Below are 26,566 nucleotides of genomic sequence, written 5' to 3'. Positions count from 1 at the left end.
CGTTTCTTGTGTTCTAATGTGAATAAAATAAGTTTATGGGATTTGAAAATAATTGTTTTTATTTACATTTTATTACATCAAACCAACTTTTCTAGAACTGGAGATGTGAAGCAAAAAATGTGATCAAACTGACAGAAACTACAGAGATTTCCTGTATATTGTAATCTTGTTGGTTAGCTCGTGTAAGCAATAGTGTTTATGTTTTATTTATGTATTTTAAATGTGGCTTGATAAGTTGATTTAACCTGTTTAATGTTTGTAAAATATGCGCAATTTAGCATTTTTATCCTCGTGTGCACACGGAGCACTTGTTTGTCGTGCTGCTGTCTGGTAATATTTTATGTTACGTAGTTACATTTTAATCATTTAAACTGTGAAAGTGAGGAAAAAGTCTTATCATTTATTTAAGTTTGTTTGCCTGGATGTTGGCCCCATTCCATTCCTACATATTTTTACCGTTTGCATGAAAAATCCACAACATTAAGCGATGCAGACTTACTAAGCATGCTCTGTAAACTCGGCACACTAGAGTTTGAGTTCTGATTATTTCAAATGACCCGTTTCAGTAATAAGAGAAATACTTATTTAGTGAAATTCTGTATGCTGCTTAAAAATTCATCTCTTATTTGTTTTATTGTTGTTATAAATACTAATAACAAGAAAGAGGAAAGATTAAAGACAAGTCAGCTTTTTGTAAATGATGAATGAAAGTGAAGCACAGAAGATGAAGGACTATGTTAACACATCCGTCTGACAACAGTAGAATTAGCTGCAGATGCTGAGTGGAAGCACGTTCCTGTGTGAGGACAAACGTGTCCCAGAGCTTGCATTTATACCCTTATCCCTTAAACGAGGAACTACTGCAGCTCCAAGTGGGCATCCACACGGAGTTACACTAGTTACTCAATGGGAGGGTGCAGGGGACAATTGGAATTAGGTCATTAGCACACTTGACCAGTGTTCAGCAGTAAGGCTGGAACCTGTAACGTTATAATGATGCAGTCTTCTTCCAAATAGCTCTGGCTCCATCTAGTGGAGATCTCAGGGAATTGTATTTTGGGTCTACAGGTTGGATCTTCAGTTCAGGTCCAAAACACCACATTATCTGTCAAACACTGTGTTAAAATTGAAAATCTGCACTTCATATTTTAATTGTTTAAATTAAAATAATCTGTGGTGGTGTACAGATATTCAACTATTTATGTTTATTGCCTGTGGTCAGGAAATACTGAGATTAGATTTCAACATGAGCACACAGAAAAATTTCGTTTTTTTGTCTGTGAAGGTTCTCAGTCATTCAGGTCACCGTAGTTTAAGGAGCTTGGAAAGAAAAGCTCCTTAGGCATTTTTTAAATTCCTGTTCTCCGTCTAGCTTGGTCATCAGAGCTAAAACTCTAATTAGACAAAATCTAACTCAAAGCCATTCAACAAGCTATCAACACATTACTAAGAAGTCTTATTTGTCTCTACCCATCTTGCAGCCACTGTGTGGCTGTGGTCTTCCTTACAGGAAGAAAAAAAGCAATAAATAAACAAACTGTACCAACCACAGAAACTTTACTCAAGAAAAAAATCTCAGTAAAAATCCAGGTTTATTACAACTTTTAAATATAAGGGCTGTGTACACTGTGTGTGATCTGTTCAGCTCATTTCACACAAGAAAATAAAAAAAAGCACAATAAACAGCTCATTAAGGAACTGAGTTAAACTGATACCTACACACAAAAACCCCAAATGGCACAAAGTAACAAATACACAACCAATAATAACAATATCGTCCTCTTTCACTGGCAAAATGAAAATACTGGAAAACAAAATCCTCGACTTCTGAAATTTGTAGTCTCTGTCCAAAACAGCAGGGATGGAAAAAAGAGAACTCCAACAAAATGAAGAAGAGAAGTAAAAGAAGAATCAATATCTGTATTTTGTAGAGTAATCCTTGGGAGACACTACCAGACCTCGGCCTTTTCTTGCTCCTCGATACACAGTTTCAATAATGTCTATCATCTCCTGCTTGTCCTCCATTGTCCAGTTGATCTTGTTGTTGTTACCGGTGCCCAAATCAATCATGATGTGTTTGTTCCTGAAAATGGGATGAAATGAAGTTTGATGTTGAGTTCCTTTAAATCACATTTAAATACCAAAAACTGGGTTTCCATCTGTGTTCTAATGTGGAAAACAGATTAAAACTAAAAACTGAAGGGGTTTTTTTTTTTTCTTTAAATTTCAGTGACATAATGTGAATTATTTCAAGTATTCTTGTTTTAACTTTTATAATTATGGTCTTCAGTCCAAAACAAATAAATAACTGTCCATCTGTCTAGTTTGATACAGCCAATCATAATCATGAGGAAGACTGCTGATAGATGATGCTCCTGATGATGATCAGAGCATAAACTGATGAACCTTCCTGCTCTATAGGAATATAACCAGAGTACAACCAGCTGGCAGCCGGATGAGTCGACTTGCCTTCAGCTTTTAACAAAGACTCATTCAAACTGATGGCAACATGCTGGCAATCTGTCTGCATTTACAAATTAGACAGCACGTATTTACAAACCTTTGGCAATCTCTCAGAGTGTGACTGCTTATTCAAGTCGGACAGCAACTGTTTGCATAAAGGTTGCCTCCCATCAGGTACCTTGTGTAATCGCCTTACAATCAAAAAGTGATTGTTTGCTCTGAATTAGGGGGCAGCTGCGTTAAGATAAGCGTGTCCAGTGCTGGGAAAGTTTTCGGTTAAGTTTTCTCAAGATGGTCATGCATGAGTTGAGCTCTCTTGTTCAAAGTATTCCCAGAGTATGTTAACTTCTTTATTAAAATATCAGTATCTGGTGTTTTCCCCCACGCACCGTCATACCTCTCTAGTACAGTCTTCTGGTCTGCTTATTTAATGTGTTGTGAGTTTGATGTGAAGCAGAGTCCAGAAGAGCACAGCTGAACACTTTTAGTGTTAAAAGAACTAGATTATCCTTACATAAATGAAGTGTACAATGACTGCAAGATTTAGCAGTTTTGTTAATATGATTAGTTTTAATAATTAATAACCTGAGTGCATTCCAGCAATGCCAGTCTACTAAATAACAACAACAGTGACAGAATGCAGGGCTGACACTGACAGCCTCACCTGAAGAAGAACATGACAGTGCAGGGGTCGTACAACTCGTACATCTTGTTGAAATCAGGTACTTCTGTGATGTCCACCAGGTAAATGACTGCAAAATTCTTAACCTGTCAAGGCAAAGAAAAAAACAAAAGTAAACACAGACAGAAAAAAAAAGAAGAAAAGTGCTGCTCTTAGCAAAATGTTTTCCTGGACATCAAGTCAATTTTATCTTTTAAAAATTACACAAGGCCAGGTTTCTTTTTAACTTTAACAGCTCTGGGTAGCAAGGTTACATCTGGAAAATCATCAACCAATTGCTACCTCAGAGCCAAATCCTCCAGCAAAAGCCTTGGTTGTAAAATCAGCAATAATCTTCCATGACCAGTCAATGTAGTACGGAGCCTCCAGGCCCCTTTAAGAGGCATTAGAAAGTCTCAAACAAAAAAAATCTGGGTTTAAATAAATAAACAAATACTAGCTCTGTTGGTGAGCAGGCCTGTGGCCAGATAGCAGCAGGCCTGGGTTCGAGTCTGACCTGTGGCCCTTCGCTGCATGTCTTCCTCTCTTTCCCCACTTTCCTGTCTCTCTATGCTGTCACTATCCATTATAGGCTAAAAGGCCAAAAAAACTAAACTAAACTAAATTGAATCAATGGAAATTGATACAGTAATATTGAATCAAACTGCACTGACACTACAGTTATCATAGTGAAAATGTAGTTAAGTGCACTTTTTTCCCTCTTCTTGACTTGCTGTATCCATAACACTGCTCTCAAGGAGTGACCCAGAAACATGGGTGAAGTTGGCTCTCTGAACTGAGTCATTACTAAAGTCATACTGTCTTTTATGGCTACTTTTCCTCCGGGTTTTGAGTTTACCAGTGAAAAAATAAAAATTGTTGCCACACTATAAGGACTAACATATGTCAGCAAATTACTGAAGGTAGCTTGCTGAAACTCAAAGACTTGGGAAAAACCTGAACCATGAAAACAAACAAAATGACCAAAACAAAGACTACTCGGGAGAGGGAGGGGGAAAAGTGCCAGCATTACATTTGTACAAGTTATAGGCTCTACAAACTTTCACCTCTTAAGTTGTAATTAACAGTAAGAGAAAGACTTGCGTTTAGAAAGATTATTTGCAGGAGAGAAAAATCACTACATCCCAGAATAAGACCCCACCAAGGATGCTGTGCATATATTTTCAATTTGTAAGATTTTAATACGTATTTGTTATTTAAATGTTACAATAAATGGTAAAATATTCCACGTATTGCCCTTAAAGTACTAAAATGACCTCCTCTATACTGAATTTTATCAGCTTAATAATATTACATGCATCCGGTTAAACCCCCACAAACAGCGCCCTCTACAGGAGTTCAGATAAGAAACATAAGCTAGCAAACAGTCGTCGTTGATAAACTACTCAGACCTTTTCCGCGATGCTGTAAAGAACTTCGTCCATCTTCATACATGTCGGGTCCCAATCGTGTCCGAAGCGGATAACCAGGACTCGGTCCTCCTCAGACAAGATGGCTTGGTCGACCTGCCAGCCGTTGTGGAGATGTGGTAGCATGTACGACATGTTGATCCAAAGTTTTTGATTCCTAAGCTGCAAATAAATATGTTTCATTATAACAGTAGCAAATGTGTAAATTACATTATAAATTACATCCAATAAAACCTCTGTTTTTGTTTGTGTTAGTCATAATAGGCAGTAAGCCTGCTGCTAACGGGGCAGTCTGGGTTGAGGTTAGCAAGGAAAAATCTGGAAGGAGAAATAGAGAGCCCTGCATAAAAAGAAGTGAACAAACTTTGGAAACACTTACCTAAAAACGTAAATAAATCCGTGTTATTAGGCCACGAATGTAGTGTTTGTGGTAACAATGCAATTCCTAACTCCAAGAAAGAGAAACTTTGTTGAATAATACCTCTGCTACAGCTCTTGCCGCTGTGTACTTTGTCGCAAATGGTTCGTTTGTAGACACGTGACGTCATCAATCCAGCGCCAGACGTGTTTACGTCACGTCCGTGTGTACGCTTTAGTCAGATGCAACCACATTTTAGGTTTTTCCTTAGTGAATTATGCTGTAAGACGTCCTGACCCTATTCAATCTGCTTTAGGTAACCTCTGTTTTTCATTTATGAGAAAAATGACTTCCAAAATCAGATTTCAGGAAAACACGGCATCCTTTCCAGCTGCAACATGGAAGAATTTTCTTAATATTAACTGGAACAAAGGGCATTTCCGGGATTTTTTTTTTAATGGGGTGGCACAGCGGGTTGGTGCGGTGTGGAAGTCATAGGAATTCAGAAAATCCGATCAGAAACAACTTGTCACTTGTTTCTACGTTTTTCTTTTCGGGTAATTTTAGTGTTTCCACACCTGCCAAATCTCGATGTAGCCCTATAGTCGTTTTTCTATTTAGGTGTGGAGGCAAAGTCAACCATCTACAATTTAGACAACAGCAAATACAGCTACATTTTTTACTGCCTTTGTTAAGATTTTTTTTAATAATAATAATGATATAACATGAGTTTTAATTAGTTGTCAAAAAATTCAAAGAGCTACTTTTTATTTTTGTATAGAGTACATTCCAGAGCCTGCACTTTTTAAAAAAACAACAACTTTTGAGTAAGGACATTGAATGGGTATGTTAATATTTACTAGAGCATTTTTAAATACAACTATCTGTATTTCTACTTAAGTGATGAATGTGTGTGAAGAAGAGGAGCAAACAAATTTCAGATATGTCAGTGCCACCACACCCCACCCCTTTAGCCCCGCCCCTGTCTGGAAGAACTTTTGGTCTTTACCAGTGATTGTAGAAGACAGGTTTATACTGTGGTTACACTGAAAAACATTACACAGTTACAGGTCCCTGCACAAAAGTACTTTCAGACAAATACGGTTTAGAAGAGCTTCATTTAAGGTGATTTACCCAGTGAAACATTTCTATAAAGGTTCGAGAATGACATAGACAAAGTACTGTGGGCTAATTGCTGAAACTTGGTGCCATCTATTTTGGTCTTATCTTAATATCTTGATGCATGCTCAATCATCCGGGTAAGTAAATCCCAAAGGCTGATTCTGTGTATCTGGATGTAGCGTTTTCAGTGAAAGAAACATTTCGTCACTCATCCAAGTGACTTCAGTCTCAGCTGACTGCGGGATTCCCCAATCTTATAAACAGTACATTTGCATAATGACTGAAACTAGCACCACTGAAGGGACAATGGGTGGGAGGTCAGTTCCTTGATCATTAATATGCAAATTCTCATGACCATTGATCAACAACTACTGATCAAAGACCACTGATCATTGGCCATGAGTAGAGAGTTGATAGAGGAGCTGAGCTGAGAATGAAGAGTGATGAAATGTTTCTCCCACTGAAAACTCTACGTCCAGACGAACAGAGTCAACCTTTGGGATCTATTTTGGTCCTTTCATTTTACACATGGGCTGTGAAAAGGTGTTCATGTCTCATAGTTGATAACATTTTATTAGATTTTATCTTTTTATTATAGTAACATTACATTTGGTTACTGTTTAATGTACTGTTATAAAATATATATATATATATATATATATATGTAGGTATACATGCATACAGTAGTATGTTGATTTTTGTTTTTTGGACTTATGTAAGGAGACTTTCAGGATTCCTAGAAGTTTGTTTTAAAGCTGTCTAATCTTGGTGGTAGTAAACTACTATCATCAAGACGTATTGTCATATTTTAACTTGTGCTTTGCCAGAGGACATTTTCCCTCATATGAAAATACCTTCTCTGGCACGCATACATTTCATTACCAAACACTCTGTAACCAATGAAAAGATTGCAAGTCCTCAGACAAACAAATAACTCCTGGCTCTTCATGCCTCTGCTCACCCACTTCTAAACCGGTATTACACATCATCCCTGCATTTTTGTAGCTGGTAGTTTTAGTACTTACTGTCAAAAGTAATGGTGCCATTAAGATTTTAATTTTTCTTGGCAATTAAAACAACAAAATAATGTTTCCAGGATAAACTGCAGATGTTATGTAATACCGTTGCGTGATTGTAAGCAAGTACAGCTGTTGGTTGGAAAGAATGCAAACTTCACACTTTTACTGAATTTTTAATTGGAGGGCGAGTGTAAAGACACATAAATGTACATTAACAGTTCTCATGCAGGAAAAGGACACAAAGACAAAACATTTATTGTTGTGCAACTCATCACAGTACAAACAGAAAGAACATTGACCAAAAAGGTTCAAAGGTTATAGAAAAACTTTCCAGTCTATCACATAGCAGCATATTATGGCACTCTTTAGAGAGAGAGAGACAGAATGAATCACCATTAGATATGTTACAACCCAACTTTTAAAAAAAAACAACAAAAAAAACCCACAACTAAACTACGCAATCACAGTAATGTGGTTCTAAATGGCCGAGTGGTAATGGCCGAGACTGCTTGGTCTATGACACATGATTGTTTACCAAACAATATCGACAGCCTATTTTAATACATACAGGCCATTTACCATTTTGCAATAACATTGAGATCTGCTTCGTTACGTCAACACTGCAATCATCCCTTAAAGCTGATAAAGACATTTTTTTCCCTCCCCATTCCCTGTGGCTGCTTTTCATATTGCACAACATCAGCCTTCTCATCGTCTCTCTCCACAGTCTGTTGGCCTCAGTCCCTCCTGAAGAGAGATGTCAGTCTTAGAAGTCCTCTCCTATAAAAACCACGCCCAGCTCAAGAAAAAACAGCCCGGCTCATATTCCAGGTTGCATGAACCTTCTTTAGGCCAGTAGGTGACACGAGGGATGTCACATATTTTGAAATGACTCCACCGGTGCAGCTCCTTGAACATTTCACTTCACCTAAAGAGGCATATCCAAAGTCCATGAGGCAATGTGAAAACTGCACGCAATAATGTCTTATAATCCCTGAGGAGCGCTGATGCGTGACTGGAAAATACAGTGTTGGGATGAGGTCAGGGCACACAGTCGATCCCAGTGATGTACTGTGGTAGCGGACATTTGCAGCTCCTAGTCGCTGGGATGTTCTGGGCAGGAGCGATTCACCTCAAACCACGCGTCTATACACCTGCAACAGTAACAAGGAGGCTTGATTCAAACGGAGCTGGAAACATATTTAGTGTTTGTGAACACAACAAATGGAACCAGTTCGAAGTAAAAAAAACAAAACAAAATATTTTTATTTATATTTTAATTTGTATATTTTTTAAGTTAAAAATGGAAAATAAAATATTATCACAACAATTATGAAGAACTTATTCACTTATGCCAATGTGCTTGTGTATCGTTTTGTTCCTCTCACTGATTTTTATTGGTTTTTTAAGATCTATATGGAAAAGCTTTAATTCTTGCTCTTATGTAAATATTATGCTTGTTTCAACTCCACATTTTTATTCTGGGACTCCTCTAGTGTATCTTGGCATTGCTCCCAGTCGAAACACTTGACTTTATCTCAGATTGTTATGCGGCCCCTTAGTCCAGCCTCTGCATGGAACAGCTCATGCTATCCCCAGGCTTCCTTCAGGCCCCACTTCACTAAAATTCTTCCCAATTGGTCAACTTCTGAAAGTCTGCGGAGGGGACAGCACCCACTCGCAGTTAGCGCTGTTTATTCCTCTCGCTGGCTTAAAAGGTTCCTAAACAAAACTGTAACACTACTAACTACATTCCCATTCCTGATTGGGAATGGGGCTTTCTCACGACCTTCTGTACATGTTTGAGCCCAGATCTGAGCACCTGCACCAACAAAGGGAACAGCAGGATCTCTGTACATATTATAGCCTTTACATGCTAACTGTGGGACATGCATAACTCTACAGCTGATGATAGGTGTCCATATAAGAAAAGCGCTAAAATGCAGATTAAAAAGAAAAGAGCCTGTTGTTAGGAAATGTCAAATATGAAATAGTGAAAACAATTGTATAGTGTTTCCTTGTAACATCTGCTTTTTGAATGCTTTAATGCATTAAATGCTTATAATACCACCAAAGCAGACTGATTGGTGAGGGATATTCTGCTACAGTTGGTGGCAAGTTAGCATAATTTTGTTCAAAAAGTGAAAAACAGCTAGCCTGGTTCTAGTCCAACCTAACAAAAGAACACACAGCAAGCACACCAAAACAACCGCACTGAGACCTGTTGGAGGTCCAGCTCCAAACAAACTCCAGAGCGGTTCGTTTATGGTGTGAATATAATCCCAGCAAACTACAAGGTGTATGCTGCAAGTTTGAGCTAAATGCTTTCTTGTAGCCAGGTAGGCTTTGCATTCTGGGATGCTGCAGGGTACCATAAATGTCCAAAATGCACAAACGGGGGTTTTGGGCTAGCAACTAGCTGTAAAATTAATGTAAATTCTTCATGTTATCCACAAGACCAGAACACAGCACCTTCTTCCAGTATTTACTTTTCTTGCTCCAGACCTTTTTGTTGTGACGTATTTTAGTTCAGAGTTTGCTGAAAAGTTAAAAGTTAAGTTTCCAAACTTAACTGATTTGGATCAGATCGAACAAACTATAGGTGCAGGAACGCACTTTACATATCACCAGACTAGCTGCTTTCTCTTGTTTTCAGACTTTGTTAAACTTAGCTGCTAGTAATAGCTTCATCATTTTATTTTATTTCTGCAAGAAGGCTAACGATGCTTTCCATTTACAGGTCTTTTCTTCTTAATCTGACAGGTTCAAACTTGTCGGTGCTTTGCACAGATAATCAAATAGGCCGGATAATGGTGAAAGCTAGTAAAAGAAAAATTAAGATTGCACTATCTTAGCTTAAAGATTAGAAGTAGGGTGAAATTGCTAGACTGGCTGCTAGCCACTATGACGCAACTACTTATGTCTTAGTTTTTTGAAAATGCATGCCATGCACGAGAGGCAGGTCTGACTTTGAAACCGAGGGACTCGACATAGTCATCTAGGAACTTGTATATCACAAGGTAAAACATGCCCCATTTTCTCAGACACTGATGGAAACCACAGTATTTTACAGGATGCAGTAAAGTTTCACAACCTGTTTTTAAACAGCTTTCTGTATGTTTTTGTAAGCTGGCTTTACATTAATGTGGTCTATAGGTTTAAACAGGAGTGCTTTATTATCTTCCCATCTAACAACAACAACAAATGGCCCTTTGAGCATTAATTGGAATGTTTATTTATGTTGTGCATATACGTACTACAGGTTTTAAATTAACTTTGTGCATTAGTCAAAGTATTCCCAGCTGATTCTGTTTATCTGCGTGTGTTTGTGCACATTAGTTACCCTTTATGGTAGATGCAGAGGCAAGGCAGTCTGGCAATGGTGTCTCCTTGCTCCAGCTCGTCTAAACAGATGGCACATTCCCCAGAGTCTCTGGACAGGATGTCCTCTGAGAAAGACAATACAAACACAGACCAAATGAGCAAAAAGCTGCCTCGCACACCAAACCTTGTATCGAATAATCACTTCACCGAATCCCACACAAACATCTGTTTAACCTTTGATACCAGAATACCTGCTATCATCTGTGCGGAAATGTGCTGCTGACTGGGCTGAATGCAATTTCACTTTTTGTTCTCCAGTTCCTCTGTATGAAAATGTGAAGGTGTAGTTTAATAATGGTGGAGAAAAACCGAGCCTCAGATTAAGCTGAGATGGATGATGATTATTGCGTTGCGTAACAGCCTACATAATTAACTGTAACACCCTCTTGTGCCCATGCCTGAGGCTAAGGAGAGAGTATTGCCTGTATGTCAAGTTTGCAGTCAAATACACTTTGAAAAAATAAAGACATCTGAATGTCTGTGCTAAGTTAATAAACAGTGTACAGCAGGGGGATCAAACACGAGGCCTGGGGGCCATAACTGGCCCAGCAAAGTCTTCAGTCCAGCCCATTTGACAGCGCGCAGATTCTGAACTTCTATCTGAATTTTCATACTTTTTACAGCTTTTCTATTAATAAACTCCACCATGGCCAATGTGTGTGTGTGTGTGTGTGTGTGTGTGTGTGTGTGTGTGTGTGTGTGTGTGTGTGTGTGTGTGTGGGAAGAGTTAACGGTGAAGAAGAACCTAGTGTTAGGTACTTTTGTTTATTTAAATGGAACAAGCCTGGGAGTCTCTAGCAGGAAGGGTGTGCTCTGCCAAACTCTTTGTTTATGATTGTTTTTGACAGAAAAGATGTGTTTGCCGTTCCTGTGTGTACATTACACAGGTGTTGCTGTGCATATTTGCACTATGCATGTGCACACACAAACAAAATCTCCATGCAGATGAGTAGACGTGTAGCTGTACGGCCGCTTTTGCTTTGATGTTTCAAGTTTAGCACTTTATTGCAGGTGCACTGGTGTCGATGTATGAACTCGTAACATAAAGTTACATATAACACATGTATAATTATATATCACGGATTTTCTGAGGATTCTATTTTATGAGTAAGCTCTGAATTATTTTACAAATTATATCATTTTATGTTATAATTTAGAGATTAAGATTTTACTACGGTGTGTGTACACTGGATATTCTACATAATTATTTATCATAATTTAGACATTAATATTCTACTCAGAAAAGTTGTGAGGATAAAATAAATACACTAATTCAAGCTAAACACCAGTACATAACAGCTTTTTGCAACAATAAATTGCTACTTACACAGTAATGACCATTACAATAATTATATTTTAGTGGTTTCAAATATCAGAATTAAAAATGAAGAAAATTAAGGACGAACAAGATAAAGCTTAGAGAGCACATGATGATTAAATTGCTAAAAAAGAAAAATATTTTGACATTTATTCGAGGACAACTGATATTTTGATTCTAGCTATTTGTCGATCTATCATTAGGATTATCTCAGCATTTATTAATTGTCGCGAAATGAAACTGAAAAAAAAACTAAAGACAACGTGGGAGAAACACCATTCAACCATGTTACGAATGTTGGCATGGCATTGGTTGCCCACCAGGGGGCACTAATACTTGAAACGGGACTATCATCCAAGAGGTGTTCGGCAAGGGCAAACAAGTAATTGGCGACTTGTTGTAAAAATAAAACAAGATTATTTTTAAAATGCATTGTCAGATCGTCTTCGTAAGGACTCAAAAGAAACATAACAAATATTATGGACATCTTTTTGTGTGCCTATTTATCAGGATTTTAAATCAGCAAATATCGGCATTGGTCTGACAGTCCTATATCAGTCAGGCTCTAGCGCTTATATTTTCAAAGCATAAAAAGATTTATTTTAAAAAGGTTAGGGGGCGCAGGTTTAGCTCAGTGGGCGATCAGGCGACCATACGCTATATAGTTTCCACCGTCTCTACCCAATAAAGGCTAAAAAGGGCCCAAAAAATAATCTTAAAAAAAAACAAAAACCCCGCTACGCTCTGATGGCAGCTCGTTTGCACCTGTAACTAGCTAGGGCCGTCATAAAATTAGATTTGCATTTCACAATTATCAGGCTAATAAAATCTCACATTAAGTTCAGTATTGCAGAAAATGGGGAAAAATGGAAATAAATCTGTAATGCACTCACATTTATATAGTGCTTCTCTAGTCTTACTGACCATTCAAAGCATTTTAGACTCTAAGTTACATATAACCATACATTCATACAGTGTTGTATTCCATACACTTTATCTGAACAATTGAGAATCACTAATAAACTGTGGGAGAAAGTCGGAGAACCCAGAGGAAACCCAGGGTTCGAACCAGGAACCTGCTAGCTGTGAGGTCACCCCATTATTATCAGTCAAAGTCTTTTCTCTTTTTGGAAGATTATCTAAAGTCAAAGACTGTGGAGATGAAAAGAGAGTTGGTATCCATTATCACATGCATATCAGTAGTTGAGCTTTAAATATCAGTTAGCTGTAACCACTGAAGCCAGGGCCGTTATAGTAACCTTTAGAACAGCTGTACATCAGTGCAGCAGGTTGAGACCTTAAACCACTAGAGCATTTTATTACAATGTAGAATTGCTACATTACTTAAGGACACAATTTAAATGTTCTTGCTTTGTCACTGTGCAGTTTCATTTAATAATTAGCAGTGGGCAACAAACTAAATCAATAAAATAACAGTCCCAAAGGCTTTCAGAATCTCCCCCTCAGTCTTACTGTTGTAGGTGAGGCGCGTCTTGCTGAAACACATGAGCAGGTGCTTCTCGATTTCATCCGACGCCATGAACTTGGAGCAAACGGGACAGTGGAAGCCTGGAGGGGAAAAACACAAAGAGAAAACATTAAGGGACCCTGATGTGGCAGTGCACCGATCATAACCTATTACTGTACACATGGCAGGACGTGGGACTGTTGGCTTGTAATTAATCTTGTGACCTACGGGACCTTTTGCCTGCATGAACTCGGTTCTCCCATAAACTAACAATCTGCTTACCTCACACAGTTTGCAGATGTCACTGCAGTGCTGCAAACTTACTGCAAGCGCACACTTAAACGCAGATGTGATGTTTACTGCAGAAGCATCTATAAAACATGCGATTGGCTGATCTTTTGGTTCCTTCTGACCCCCTGTATCTGCACAGCTGTACAAAGATTAATAGGCCAAGAACCGCTGGATGTTAGATAAGCTCACCTCAAGACCTGAGATAAAGTCTCAGGCCTGCAGAGTCCCAGTCATGTGGTTCTCTTGAGCGAAGATTATTGATGGTGCGATTAATGATTACATTTCCTCATCGGGGGAATTATATGCCGGTAAGGAAAAAGGAAGAGAAGAGGGCAGGAACACAGCTGGATATGGAGATCATGTCACAACTTTTTAGGCCTCTAACAAAAAACCTAGAAAATTCAATTCAACCTGCGCTTAAGCAGCGTTTGAGCTCCCAGCGACACTGGCGTTTAAAGGCTGTCTGAGTGTCGTGTTATGTTAGTTTGACTCAGGCTTTTGTTGCAGGTTGGCCCGGTGAGACACCCCTTCAGTTGAGAAACAGCAAGACCTGCGGATTCAGGAAGTTTGTTGTGCATGTGCGCGAGTGGTGTGTTTCTGTCAGGCAATGTGTAACCAGCAGGAAGCTCTTATCTGCTGACCTACATAGTGCACTACTCTTCCCTCTCATAGCCAGAGTGACAAAACAGGCTGGTTTTGCAAAACAAAGAAGCAGTAGAAGAAGAAAGAGTCCCCAAAAAAGGAAAAAAAAAGAAAGAAAGAAAGCGTGGTGCAGCAGAGCCACCTGTGGCTAGAATAAAAGTGCAGAAGTGCAAAACAAAGGGCTCAGTCATCAGACAGCCTTAGCCATATGCCAGGTATCGCATGTCACATGGAAAAATACTAAGTAACTCTGACACCAAAATTACGCATACAACTTTGGAGATGAAACTGAGAAATAATGATAGGGTACCTTACATTAAATAGAAATGTAAGTCATAATGAAGTTGCTCGGATATGCAGTGTGGGCAGTTATGTGCTGCAGGATTTTAAATGTTAATTAGAATCGTTAGAATAATGAGTAGTAATATCAGAGAAGGCGAAATGCATTAAATGCATAAAATGCATAAAATGATATTAAAGCTTTACTGACACTGCGGAAGTGCACCTCGAGTACAAAGAGGAAATCAGTGCATTAAAAATCTAAGTGTGCACTGAGCAATAATGGGCCTGGGCTCTCCAGGTGTACTTTTATGAATTTGCGCCTTACCCCCGAGCAGGCGCGAGGACAGTTCGGCCGGCAGGGACCCTATAAGCAGCCTGTGTCCCTCTGGGGGCAGCTGGCCCTCATCGTCACCATCTGTGCCGTCGAGGCTCTGGTTGCCGCCGGCCGGTATGTTGAGCCCAGAATTTGTTGGCCCTCCACTCGTGAACCGGATTCTTGGGCCATCGGGTCCATTTGTGTACCTGAACCCCGCAAACCTTTCTCCTCTGCTGGAATTTCCAGATGGAAGATCGGAGCTGGAATAAGCTCGAGTTCTGCTGTCAAACACAGGGCTGCTCTGCTTGGACCCCATACTGCCGCAGGTTTTAGGGGTTTTGTTTGTCAGTGCGTTTTTCTTTCTAAAAGAAGTTTTTTTTAGCCACGACACATGATCACAGCAAGCCCCGAAGAGTCGAAAACAACAAAGGAAATGCAGCCAAACAAGTGTGCAGCGATACAGCCGAGGTTATTCAACATGTCAAAGTTTCACTGTGCGCACTGTGCGTAAAGTGCGCACTCACTGACGCAAAACTTCCTTTCCAAAGGTTCTTTTTTTCTTCTTCTTCGTTTCAAAGTCCTTCCCCTTTGTTACAACAACAGAAGTATTTTTTTTTAAAAAAAAGAGAGAAAATCTCTTTAGTAACACGGTTTGTGTTTCTCCGCTTTAGCCGAGAACACACGCACAAGTGTTGACCCCACAGCCCGTCTGGTTTCAAGTTTGTTTTTGTGATCAACTGTGGCGTCTGGAAAGAAAAATATAAGCAGGGATTGCCCTCCTCTTCCGGTAAGCCAGCGCTGTCAGTCGTAATCAACTCCACCGGATACAGTACATTTTCTTTCAAAGTAAAAGCATCCAATTGTTCAATTTGACAGATGGCGATTCCTTTTATTGTTTACTCTATGAAAGTATTACACAAGCTGTGTGCCACGCTTTGCAGCAGCCTAATTTATTACATGAAGTTCAGTGACTTTGCTGCTGCAAAGCATGGCACACAACTGACCTGCTGTCAAAGAGGACTTACCAGGATTGCAAGTACTTTTTTTCATTGCTGCGTGTATTTTTGCTGGAAATTTCATTTCTAGAAGTATTATTTTGAAAATTAGCATTTTACTGTCATAGTTTGTCCAGCTGATGTTAGATTTTAAACAATTTCATTCACTGTTGAGCAGTTTTTGTGGGTAAACTCATCATATTTTCCTCCTATGTAAAACCTAAACGAGCAAAATACACAAAGCTGCCTCTATAACTGTTACAAATACTCAAATGTATCCTATAAATGTGCATGTGGGGACGAGACAGAGAAAAATGCACATTTGCAATGAATTTTGTGCTTTTAATTTGAATACTAAACCACTACTTCCTGTCAGCGATTCCTTTTTCAGTCCGAAGCTTAACTCGGCCCTGAGTGGCTGCGTGACGTCAACCCCAGTAACACCAGCAGGCCTTTGGCACAGCAGCAGGTCACCAGTCCACTCTGATATGAAATGCCCTCCATATTTGGAGCTTTGTCTTTCATTAACTCATGGCGTTTGAGATTAAAGAAAAAACAGCTCTCGGGACACTCTGTTCACACTGTTTATTGACCAGTTTCACACACATGAGGACAAACAAAAGATACACTGAATGAGGAACGCCCAGGCAACAAAGAAGACAAAACTGTACAAGCCAAAAAAAGTAAATGGGTAAAAGGTCTGAAAGAGTCTTGCATGTAGATCTAGTGGTTGAAGGCAGCTGTGGGTGGGTGTGGGTGGCCTGAAGCGTTGCAGTGCATCAGGTGTGACACTACAATACTGAGGTTAGAAAGTAACAAGGCTAAGCTGAGGGTGGCTAAAAACAAATATGTCCCCCCTTCCCTGTGATACCACTCAGGGGTCTGGGTGTGTGCCCTTATTACATTTATGATGATGTACAAGCTTTAAAGAAGGTATCTCCTCAGATGCTGCCGAGAAAAGAGGGCAAAGTGTGAACCACCAACAACCAGGAAGACTACTGGATACAAGAACTTGGAAGGGGGCAGTCTGGGACACCCAGTCTGGGTAAGGGCTTATCAAGCTGCAGCATGGGTCATAGCTGTGATGGTCATACCATAATTACATGATTAAAACATCCTCATAAAGTGACTTGAAAGTCTTTTGAGGTGTGCTGCATTTGGAAACATTAACACAAACACACCTTGGGGGTGGGGGGGAAAAGGTTCCATGCTACTGTTAAGCTGCACACTTTGATTTCCACGCGAGGAGCGACTGTAAAATGTCTTTAAAACGGTTTCCTATATGACTTCTCTAAGCATGTGTTTAAAACAGGGAAGGGTCTGAGAGCCGTTATTCAGTTCCCTCCCTCTTTCCCTCCATGAGGTGGAAAATGAACTTTGCTAGAGCGCCGATTGCCTCACGTTGCCACAAACCGTTAGTTTTCACCCCTTCGTGTGTCAGGTAAAGAAAGCAGGCTATCTGCAACATTCATCTCCCCGTTTGAGAGCGGGTTGGTGGTGGTGGGGGGGAGTGGGTATTGCGGTAACATCTGACTGTATTCCTGCATAAGAAAGCCAGCTGAGGCTGATGTAATATTGCTGTGCTGTGGAACTTTAACTAACCAGATGGTGAATGATTAAGATACTTGCATTGTACATGGCTACTGCTCACGCAGCCTCCAAATTGTTGTGTAAGTGTGTTCATTTTATTTTGAGAGGCGAAGGGGAGGGGGCTGAAAAAAAGTGCCGCAGCGTGCACTCTTTGGGAAGCAAAGCCACTGAGACATTCAAGAACATGGCGGTGCAATTTTTTTTGTTTGTTTTGTTTGTTTTTTTTAAAGCAAGTTCACTTTAAATATGTACGAATGTGTGTCATTAAGTGATTGGGCTTAATGTGTTGAGGCCCGGGCTTCTCCTTGGGCATTATCACTGCTGGCTGACCCCCATCTGCTGGTGGTCGGGCCCGGGTTCCCCCTCCATGTCAGCGTGGTAATGCTCAAAACTGTCGTCCTCTATGTCTGGGAGACCCAGCAGCTAACAGAGACAGGGAGGAAGAGAGAGAGAATGCAGTGTTAGACCATGAAGTGTGTTTACGTTGTCTCTCTCTCTTTTTTGCTAATTAACATGAAGATAGTTTCACAAAGCAAACAAACTCAGTGTCCTTCAGAAAGAGCCTTTATGTCAGCCGTCTAGTTTCTCTCTCTTCCACTAAATAAACAATCCTCCCAATTCTGCTCAGTTATTCCTTGATTCACTGCTGAAAAACACACCTTGCAGTGAGAGCGTTATATAATATGATACCCCTATCACGTCTGTGCAGTTACAGCCAGAAGGCAGTGAGCTCAGTTTAGTATAAAGACTGGAAACAGCAGGAACAGCCCAACTCTACCTCAAAATAAGTAAACATTATGTAAAGCTTTTTTTTGGAAACTAAACATTTTTCGTTTCTTTGATTTTTTCTCCAGTTTTGACTTGATACAAGACGCCTTCTTCTCTTGTGTAACTTACTATCATCTAAACGTGTCTCCAAGCCTCACCAGTTTCAGGTTTGCATATTTATTTATTAACATTGATTAAAATATTATAAAATTAAACATTTTCATGCAGTTTTTTTACGTACACTGTTAAAAAAAAGGCAGAAAATGTCCTGGTAATTTTCTGCTAGTACATTATCTGTTTTTTTAATGCAGGCTTCCATAAATGGTAAATGTTGAATTGAATGTGTGGAATAAAATTCATGAAAATGTCCATAAAAAATGAATACTGTACAGTGTACTGTATCTTTACAGATGTTTTTACTGTGTAAGTACCGTGTAAACCGTTAAAGTTAGCGACAGCTGTTCAAATGAAATTGACCTGATTGATATACACTCAGTTTAAACCAAATGTATTTTCTTTCATGATTATTTTTTTGAGTAAATCTTTGATTTGATATATTTCAGATGCATTTTACACAAAATTATTGTTTCACGTTTATGACGGCAAAGAAGCGCTGTTGCTAAGAGTAGTGCAACTTGCAATACTTAAGTAAATAGATAAATGGATTGTTGTTTTTGTGATGATAACCTCCAAGCAGTAAAACCTATTTCTGATTTTTAAAAACTGATTACTGCTTGTTACACCTTTTAAATTTATTATTTACCAAAAAACTGCTTCAGATTTACATTTTGGGAAATAAAGATCATTTCTCTTATTCCTGAGAGACAAGAACATTGCACAAATGCACAAAATCCTTAAATGATGAACAAGCCAACAGTGAAATGTCTGATTTCTAAGAGTATGTGTTGTGATGTTTTTGAGAGAGAACAGAATTTTTCAGGACTACAAAAGATGCAGCAAACAGAGCCGTGGCTGATGCAGCGTGTTGGGTACAAAAACAAAAAGTGAAACGCGACCCCGGGAACATCCCTGCTTCTGTCTACTTACAGGCCTGAAGGATGTGAAGACTTTCTCCAGCACCTCCAGCAGAGTCTTCTTCCCGCAGGAGGAGATGTAGTCCTGGGCCAGCTGGAGGAAGGGAAGGCAGTCCTCGCTCTCACTCCACACATGCTGCACACACAGATCAGGAAAATCTTTCAATTTCTGTCCATGCACTTTAAACACAGCACATGATGTAACAGTGTCACACTTCCTCCACTGGTGTAGCCTCATGTGGGCTGTACACATCTTAATTAATGGATAAGTGAGCAAAACTAAGTCACAGCAGATGTAGCACAGGAAAAAAAAAACCAGAGCAATGCAACTAAATCTGACAAAGACATGTTGTCATGATCTTGTCTGTTGATACACAGTCTGTTGTTTTAATCCTCAGTGTTTCTTTTGCTTTTTGGGGGATTTTTACTTCCTCACACTGCTACAGTAATGTTGAGGTTCAGACTTTAGATCATGACCGATTTTGTGTTTTACTGCATGGTCAGTGTGTTTGGGATCAGTGCCATGCTTCAGATACAGTTCAGATGGAATTTTATGTTAAATCAAAATCTTACTGTGCTTTTTTGTGTTCACAATTCCGTCAGTTTTGACAAGATCCCACCACATCATTACAGAGCCTCCACCGTGTTTCACAGATGGCCGCAGACGCTCACTGTTGTGCCGCTCTCGTGATCTCGTCCAGGCTACTAGCAACAAACTGCCTAAAGATGCCATTTAAAATTGGTTCTTTGCTAAGTGTTTTGTTATGTGTAGGCGTGACACTGGTTTGTCTTTTGAGTTAGGTCCAGTTTTTGATGCTCAGTGCTTGATTCACAGGTCAGTGTTAAAAACATTCCTCCGAAAATGAAACAAGAGATGAAAGTGAGTGAAAAAGCAGCCGATGTCCAAAGAAATCCTGGAGAACTACTACTCAAGATCACATTAAAACTAGTGCTGTCAGCGTTAATCTCCTTAAAATGACGTTAACGCCATAACCGCATTAACGCGGCAAATCTCCGTTAGCGTGGGGCTGCACGGCGCTAACACATTAACGAGCTAACCGCGCTAACGCGTTGACACCGTGCAGCCCCACACACGGGGTGATCTGTGCTAACTTACTAGCTGAGATTTGCCGCGTTAATGCGGTTATAGGGTTAATGTAATTTTAACGAGATTGACGCTGACAGCACTAATTAAAACATTTTTTTAAAGAAAGTCTGGTTCCTTTTTTTTGTTTTTTGGTTCCTAAAAAGCAAAATGTAATCAGATGAGAGTCGGCTTGAGGCTTTTGTACAGAATTCTTGAGCTCAGACTACTAAACAATTCCCATCTCTGTGAATTAGATACATGCTGTTTAGACAATAAGGACAATAACTGCCTTACATTGTCTGTATCTTAGGACAAAACGCACAAACCACAGGTGCAGTTTCGAGTTGGGATCAGTTTACAGCATGGGTTGACGGTTCAGGCACACCTCAATGGAAATGGAAGTGAGTGTGTTTATGGTCAGCACAAAAGCACGGTGAATTATCACCGTGTACATCTGATACATCAGATGTACGAGTTCCACGCTGATTAAAATCAGCTTCCTCATGAGTACATATTGTCGGCCACCTCAAAGCCTTTACAGGAATTGTTAGACAAATACTGATGACTAGCAAAGCCCATTGGAGCTGCTCTATTTGGCTTATTATTATAGTTTATAGTTTAATTAGAGTCTAAAGGCCATTGTGTGAAGTTATTTATTAGGCAATGTCGTCAGCTAAACCAAATCAAATGTGCAGAATGACATGGCAAAAAAGGAGCAGATGTAAAACAAACAGAAGACGTTGTTTTACATGTAGCTGTGAGGCTTTGTTGGTTGGTTATTGTAGCATTTGATACAATGATACAGTGATCATTGTTATCCTAACATCCTGGGGAAAAAGACAATGAAATTTAATCTCAGTTGAAAACTGAAATCCCTTGAGTACTCTTGCTTCATTATACTGCGTCATCCGTTGATTAGTCCCTTAAAATCTCATCAAAAACTATCTTAATGTCATCACTGCTGATGATTCAGTGAAAATAAGATAAGAAATGCAAGAGTCAAGAGAGAGAGCGATTCATGTGGAATGGTATAAAACAGCCCAGGAGGGGGGAGGCTTGAAAATGTAAACACGCTGTTACAAACTGCGCCGGCAACAGGCTCTTCAGCTCCGACTTTTCTGGGAATGCGGCTCCACTTCGACCCCGATGGACGGCCTCTCACGTCAGCCAGCGTCTCCACTGAAACAGCTGACCCCACCTACCAAGCACAGCTGTGTGCGTGACTCTGTAATTGATTGCGCGGCAGCTACAGCTCTGATAAGCAGAGAGGCGTCTTCGGAGTCACGTGGAACGTTCAATTCTTCTTGTTTTTCAGCAGCTGAACGCCACACCGGGTGATGTGGATTGCTAAAAACAAACACTACTGTATCATATCCAGAGGGAAATTACAGGGAAGGAAACAAATTATCGTTATGGTTATTGTTATGGTGCAGCTAGGTGACAAGATGATGCCCTGCATGTGTGTGTGTGTGTGTGAGAGAGAGAGAATGAGAGAAAAACAGCATGAGACGTCCTGCTGATAGCAGTATTGATCGTGGGGAGAGTAACTAGATCTCAAGAGTCCTGCAGAAAGACAGAGAGTTATTCAAGCTTATTTAAATGTGCATAGGAGACGGAGAACTGTTAGTGTGTGTGTGCTGTGTGTGTGTGTTAAAAACAGAGAGAGAGAGTAGCAGGCCTGCAGCAGTTGGCGAGCACCAGATTGAAAAGCTGTAGAAAACTGTGAGTTGAGAGAGAAACAGAGAGAAAAAAGGAAGTTGGTGCTAACAGACATCGAGTCACATGATGCATTTAAGCACCTGCGCCTTATGTGTGTCTGTGTGTGTGAGAGAGACCGGGTAATTAATTGTGCAGCAGCTATAAACGTCACAGTTTCTTCACGCACAGCTATGGAAAACCCCGGCTCTAATGCTGCTCTCCTGTCTGCAGGACAGTCCAGACGATGCCTGCAAACACACAACGCAGACGGGGACTGTGTGACATAATGTGTTATTGACCGAGCAGACGCCCTGGCTCCTGGGTCATCACCATCTGCTCCCCGCCCTGTTGGCCCCTGTCACTGAGCAGGAGGAGCGAGGAGGGCGGGCCTGGCCTCTGGGGCTTTAGGACTCATAACGCCACCACTGCAGCACACTGATATATGATACAGCTATGCTTCAAGACAGCATGTGGCTGATCACAGCAGCGCTGGAGCTACAAAGACACTGAGCTCACAGCATAGCTGCAGTGTAGTGTGGTTGAAGGTTTGGGGCTTTTAATGAGCCCATCTAGTTTCTATTGAGCAGCTAGTGCATGCTGTTTTTAAGGCAGATTCTCTTGTTTAGCAGGGGCGTACCCAGGATTTTTAAAAATGGGGTGGCACGGGGGCCAAATGAGTCACGACCCCATCAAAAAATGGCAGTTGCTTCGAAGCACAAGATTCAACTGCAAAGAAACTGAGCTAAAAATTTCTCACTCATTGTCTTATTTTCACGTTCACTTTTGAAAAGTAAAGAAGAGAAGGAACAGGAAGGCAGCGGATCAAACCACTGCGAGGCATGTGAGCGAGGCCATTAAAAATTAAGACTATAGTTTTTCATCTATAAGCAGCACTTTTAGCGCTTTAAGGCCAGATGAAATTGCAGCCAGGGGTGGAGGATGGGTGGTTCTTTAACCACGCTCCTTTTATTTAGGACATTTTCAGAGAAAACATCAGGAATCAGTGTTTCATCACAGTCACAGCTGTTTGGATTATCTTCTAAGGAGGCACATTTGGCCAAAGTAAATCAAGTGTTAGAAATAAAACGTCAGCTGGTAAACGTTGCCGTGTCTAGACAAACATTTCTAATAAGAGTAGGCTTAACCTGAAACCCAGCAGCAATAACTCTTTCAAAATAAAGGCATGATGACAAAAATGTAAAATATTTTTTGCATTTGTGAAAACAATCACTGGCCTTTAAAGTTTTTCAAGTAATAAAATTGACTTCAAATAGGGGGAAACATAAAAGCCCGAAATAAGAAGCTTTTATTTTTATTTCTAAATCAATTTCAATTTAGAAATAAAAATGAACTGTTTGGTGTCGCAAAATCCACATGATGGCGACGGCTTTTATTCTGAAAGTCAAAAGGCTTGCCTGTTTTGTGCCCGTAGCAGAGTTGATTATATGCTGGAGAAATAAGCAACATATACACTTTGAGGGGAAAGGAGGGCGGGTGGTGGAGGGGTGGGTGGGGTGCACCCAAACTGAAATGACATCATCCCCTCCTCTCCTCTCCCACATCCATCAGCTAGAAAACCCGGGGCCGAACGCGCACCTTCAGCCGAACCTCGACACACCTAGGAGAGAGCGCGCAGAAACGAGGCCCTGCAGGAGATGGAGCACTTACAAAGCTGTCGGTGCCGCCGGGACACAGCACGTAGAAAGAGACGCCGGGCTCTGCGTAAAAGTCCAGCCGCCTCTCGTCGTCCTCCTCGGCGAAGATGAGGTCGAAGGGGTTACCGGAGCACCACTTCTCCGCCGCCTCCACCAGATGCTTGAACTCCATCCTCCGTTATCCGCTCTGCGGTGTCCCTGGTGTCTCTGTCTCTTTGGCCGTCGCGGCGATGATGCTCAAGACGCAAAATAGGCCTAACAGCTGATTTGCCCGCAGCATCAGCAGCCTCCACTATACCGCATCTCCCTCAGTGCGCCTTCTGCATGGCCCGGGAATAAAGATAACGCTGGTGGCGCACACAGCCTAGCGGGGTCTGGCGCTCATCCGTGCTCAGAGCCCCATTCCTCTCTTCCTCCTCACGTTATGAAATCAGCCCTTCGGTCGCATGCATGCATACGCAGGAGGACGCTGGAGAAAACGCGATGACGACGAGTGGAGCCGGGCAGCCGTCCATAACGGAGACGCTATAAGCCTAACCCCAACTTTCTCACTGCTGGCTCAGGACGATAACAACGCCAGCGAAGCGTTTAACCTGCTCTCATCACCCACAGAGCTGACATCATGCGACAGCCTGCAAGTCCTGTCATAGTTCCATATGGAAAGAGTGTGAGGTCATCATATATTAATGGCCCATTGCTGCCATGACATAGTTACTGGTTTCTAGTGTGCAAGCAATAAAAACACAGACACACACACATTTCCACCCAAACAGACTTCCAATTTTCGACATTTCTTCTAAAGGCCACCTGATGTGACCGAAAGCATGTGAGCGCCCGTCATCTTCAAACGGGGTCAATTGTTACATTTATGTCCCACCATGATATGGTATGTCCTCCCGAGACCCAGCCTATTCATTTATGTCCTCTGTAATGGACATTTGTTTTTGGGTCTATATCTTTTGACTTATTTGAGCTACCGTAACAGGTCCTGATACTGATGCTCAATAGTGTGTTTAGGTGGCCTCTTTTAGCTCCAAAGAGGCAGGAAATCACAAGTTAAACTGAAAAATGCTTTTTTTTTTTCTCGGTTCTCAGGAAATAATGAAAATAGCTCGCCTGATACAGACTCAATGCTGACTCATTTTTGCATTAAAAAATGATTAAGCCATAATTATCACATTTGTTCATTTCACAAGATCTGTCATAGCCAAAGGGAACTGTATGTGTGAGTCAAACTCAAAAAGAGCCACAAAATAAATATGCTTTTTGAAGTCACCATATCTTACATGGTAAGCACTGATGTTGCTATAATAATAAGCTGAAATAAGCACTATATCAGCTTTACTGGCAGCCTAAATAAGTGTAAAATATTTACATAACAAGAACTGTTCCATTTTCTTCTTTGTTTACTGATGACCCTTGAAAACTGCAGTGGCATGTAGCCCACACAGTACTGGGAACCACTCTTCTGCATAAACAGTGTGTCTACAGTGTTTACATGAATCCAGCCCGCTTCCATTATTGCCCCCACCCCCAGTCTGACCCTGCCTGCTCCACGGAGTTCTCACCACCAGGGGGCGAGCGAAACCCGTGAAACCAGTAACTGTTGTACCTCCCATGCTGGGCTCTGTCAAGTTGAAACGGGTCTAAGAGGAAGTCTGTTTGAGATAAAAGAATAATATTGGGGAAATTTGGTAGATTGCGACAAAAAAAAAAAAAAACAATTTATGTTTGTTTTAAAACTGACATGACCGAATATTATCAGCACATGGCTTCCTTGAAATCTCACCTGTAGCAGCATGCTAATCTGATTCAGTCAGTAATGGTAAATAAATACAAAAAATCTACATATTCAGTGATAAAATAATATTACAGTATGGGGATGTATCTGCAGGGTGTGGTTTGAAAGAATAATGAATAATAATAAATGAATAGCTATAACACCACTGAATTACTGCAGATCAGTGGGAATGTAACTTTCCTACACTGACTCTACTTGATATAGATTGTTTATTCAAATTCAAATATCCAGCAGATCATTTTAAAAATAAGTATTCCTCCAGTCATAACCATCAATCAATTAATAAAATAATTAAATTATATTAAAAATGGGATAAAAATATTTAAAGATAACACAGGATAAAAGACTATGGCAGTACTGGAAGCGTGCATGAGTGAGAGAAAATGATTTGAGGGCTGCATAGGGGTCAAAGGTTGTTAAAGGGTGCAATGGGGATAAAGGTCCTCCTGGACTGCAGCATGGTGAGGAGAGCCTTCTGCCACTGCTGCTCCTCTACCCAACCAGTAGGCTGTGGAGAGGGTGTCTAATCTAACTATCAATTCAAATACTGTACTTTGTACTCTGTATCATTTGTTCAGTGCCTGGTCTTTGTAGATCAGTTGTGTTATGACAAGCCGGGGATGTTAAACACATTTTATTTCATGGGCAAAGGTGAGCAGATCAATCCAAATATTAACAGTATCAATAACAACGCTAGTATTGGATCGATACTTTGTTTCTATCCTCTAAGTTCACTGAATTGTGTGAAATGACATTTTTTTGTGAATTAAAACATACACCATATATATAAATATATAGAGAGAGGTATATATATCTACATGGTATCTCAAAGTCTTTTTTGTGTTGACTGTTAGGTCTATTTTATTCATAGCTTATAGCAAATGTAAACAACATATGTTGCGCTTTAGAGACAGGCACATTTACATATCAGGTCTCCAAAAATAAACAGTTTCAAAATGCATAAAACGCTGAAAGGTGTGTTTTTATTGTGTTAACTCGTTATTGTAGAATCACAGTGATTTAGTAGACATTAAAGTGTGTTCAGAATTTGCAAACTTTTGATGAGTCATACCATACCATGCCTTTATAGATGAAAAGTATCAGTATCTGTATCTGTAGTATTACATAGTATTACTCTGTAGCATGAATGGCAATATGGAACGTCTTTACCAGAAGAAAAAGCC

General features: G+C 40.3%; 3 protein-coding genes across 4 annotated transcripts; all 3 read right to left on the bottom strand.

The window, feature by feature from the left end:
* Positions 1 to 1,573: 1,573 nt before the first annotated feature.
* On the bottom strand, positions 1,574 to 5,116 carry txnl4a (thioredoxin-like 4A). Of its 2 annotated transcripts, none has more exons than XM_039605184.1 (4): positions 5,036 to 5,116; positions 4,537 to 4,716; positions 3,128 to 3,231; positions 1,574 to 2,083 (listed from the first exon to the last, which is right to left on the bottom strand). In XM_039605184.1, the coding sequence occupies exons 2-4, from the start codon at positions 4,687 to 4,689 to the stop codon at positions 1,912 to 1,914; spliced, it is 429 nt and encodes a 142-aa protein (XP_039461118.1). In that variant the 5' UTR covers positions 4,690 to 4,716; positions 5,036 to 5,116; the 3' UTR covers positions 1,574 to 1,911. The 2 variants fall into 2 exon arrangements, with proteins under 2 accessions (XP_039461118.1, XP_031595964.1); XM_031740104.2 differs by having other exon boundaries at positions 4,934 to 5,103.
* Positions 5,117 to 7,210: 2,094 nt separating this feature from the next.
* On the bottom strand, positions 7,211 to 15,508 carry LOC116320518 (E3 ubiquitin-protein ligase znrf2). Its single transcript, XM_031740134.2, has 4 exons — positions 14,764 to 15,508; positions 13,229 to 13,324; positions 10,397 to 10,502; positions 7,211 to 8,207 (listed from the first exon to the last, which is right to left on the bottom strand). Exons 1-4 carry the CDS (start codon positions 15,068 to 15,070, stop codon positions 8,150 to 8,152), a joined length of 567 nt encoding a protein of 188 aa, XP_031595994.1. The 5' UTR covers positions 15,071 to 15,508; the 3' UTR covers positions 7,211 to 8,149.
* Positions 15,509 to 16,319: 811 nt separating this feature from the next.
* On the bottom strand, positions 16,320 to 24,407 carry mturn (maturin, neural progenitor differentiation regulator homolog (Xenopus)). The gene is made up of 3 exons (XM_031740113.2): positions 23,595 to 24,407; positions 19,155 to 19,277; positions 16,320 to 17,762 (listed from the first exon to the last, which is right to left on the bottom strand). Exons 1-3 carry the CDS (start codon positions 23,751 to 23,753, stop codon positions 17,655 to 17,657), a joined length of 390 nt encoding a protein of 129 aa, XP_031595973.1. The 5' UTR covers positions 23,754 to 24,407; the 3' UTR covers positions 16,320 to 17,654.
* Positions 24,408 to 26,566: the final 2,159 nt, after the last annotated feature.

Source organism: Oreochromis aureus, linkage group 22 (assembly GCF_013358895.1).
Source record: "Oreochromis aureus strain Israel breed Guangdong linkage group 22, ZZ_aureus, whole genome shotgun sequence".
Lineage (NCBI taxonomy): Eukaryota > Metazoa > Chordata > Actinopteri > Cichliformes > Cichlidae > Oreochromis > Oreochromis aureus.
The sequence above is the reverse complement of the archived record's forward strand: the minus strand, read 5'-3'. Positions and strand labels throughout refer to the sequence as shown.

What these genes read in the sequence shown, in the direction of transcription:
- txnl4a (XM_039605184.1), bottom strand. Translation starts at nt 4,689, where the DNA reads ATGTCGTACATGCTACCACATCTCCACAACGGCTGGCAGGTCGACCAA. An exon ending in TTTACAGCATCGCGGAAAAG is followed by an intron (nt 3,232 to 4,536) that starts GTCTGAGTAGTT and finishes TTGCCTTGACAG; the next exon opens with GTTAAGAATTTTGCAGTCAT. An exon ending in ACTGTCATGTTCTTCTTCAG is followed by an intron (nt 2,084 to 3,127) that starts GTGAGGCTGTCA and finishes TCCCATTTTCAG; the next exon opens with GAACAAACACATCATGATTG.
- LOC116320518 (XM_031740134.2), bottom strand. Translation starts at nt 15,070, where the DNA reads ATGGGGTCCAAGCAGAGCAGCCCTGTGTTTGACAGCAGAACTCGAGCT. An exon ending in GACGCGCCTCACCTACAACA is followed by an intron (nt 10,503 to 13,228) that starts GTAAGACTGAGG and finishes TGTCTTTCTCAG; the next exon opens with AGGACATCCTGTCCAGAGAC. An exon ending in CTCTGCATCTACCATAAAGG is followed by an intron (nt 8,208 to 10,396) that starts GTAACTAATGTG and finishes TTACTGTTGCAG; the next exon opens with GTGTATAGACGCGTGGTTTG.
- mturn (XM_031740113.2), bottom strand. Translation starts at nt 23,753, where the DNA reads ATGGAGTTCAAGCATCTGGTGGAGGCGGCGGAGAAGTGGTGCTCCGGT. An exon ending in CCGGCGGCACCGACAGCTTT is followed by an intron (nt 19,278 to 23,594) that starts GTAAGTGCTCCA and finishes CTGTGTGTGCAG; the next exon opens with CATGTGTGGAGTGAGAGCGA. An exon ending in TCTTCACATCCTTCAGGCCT is followed by an intron (nt 17,763 to 19,154) that starts GTAAGTAGACAG and finishes TGTCTCTGTTAG; the next exon opens with CTGCTGGGTCTCCCAGACAT.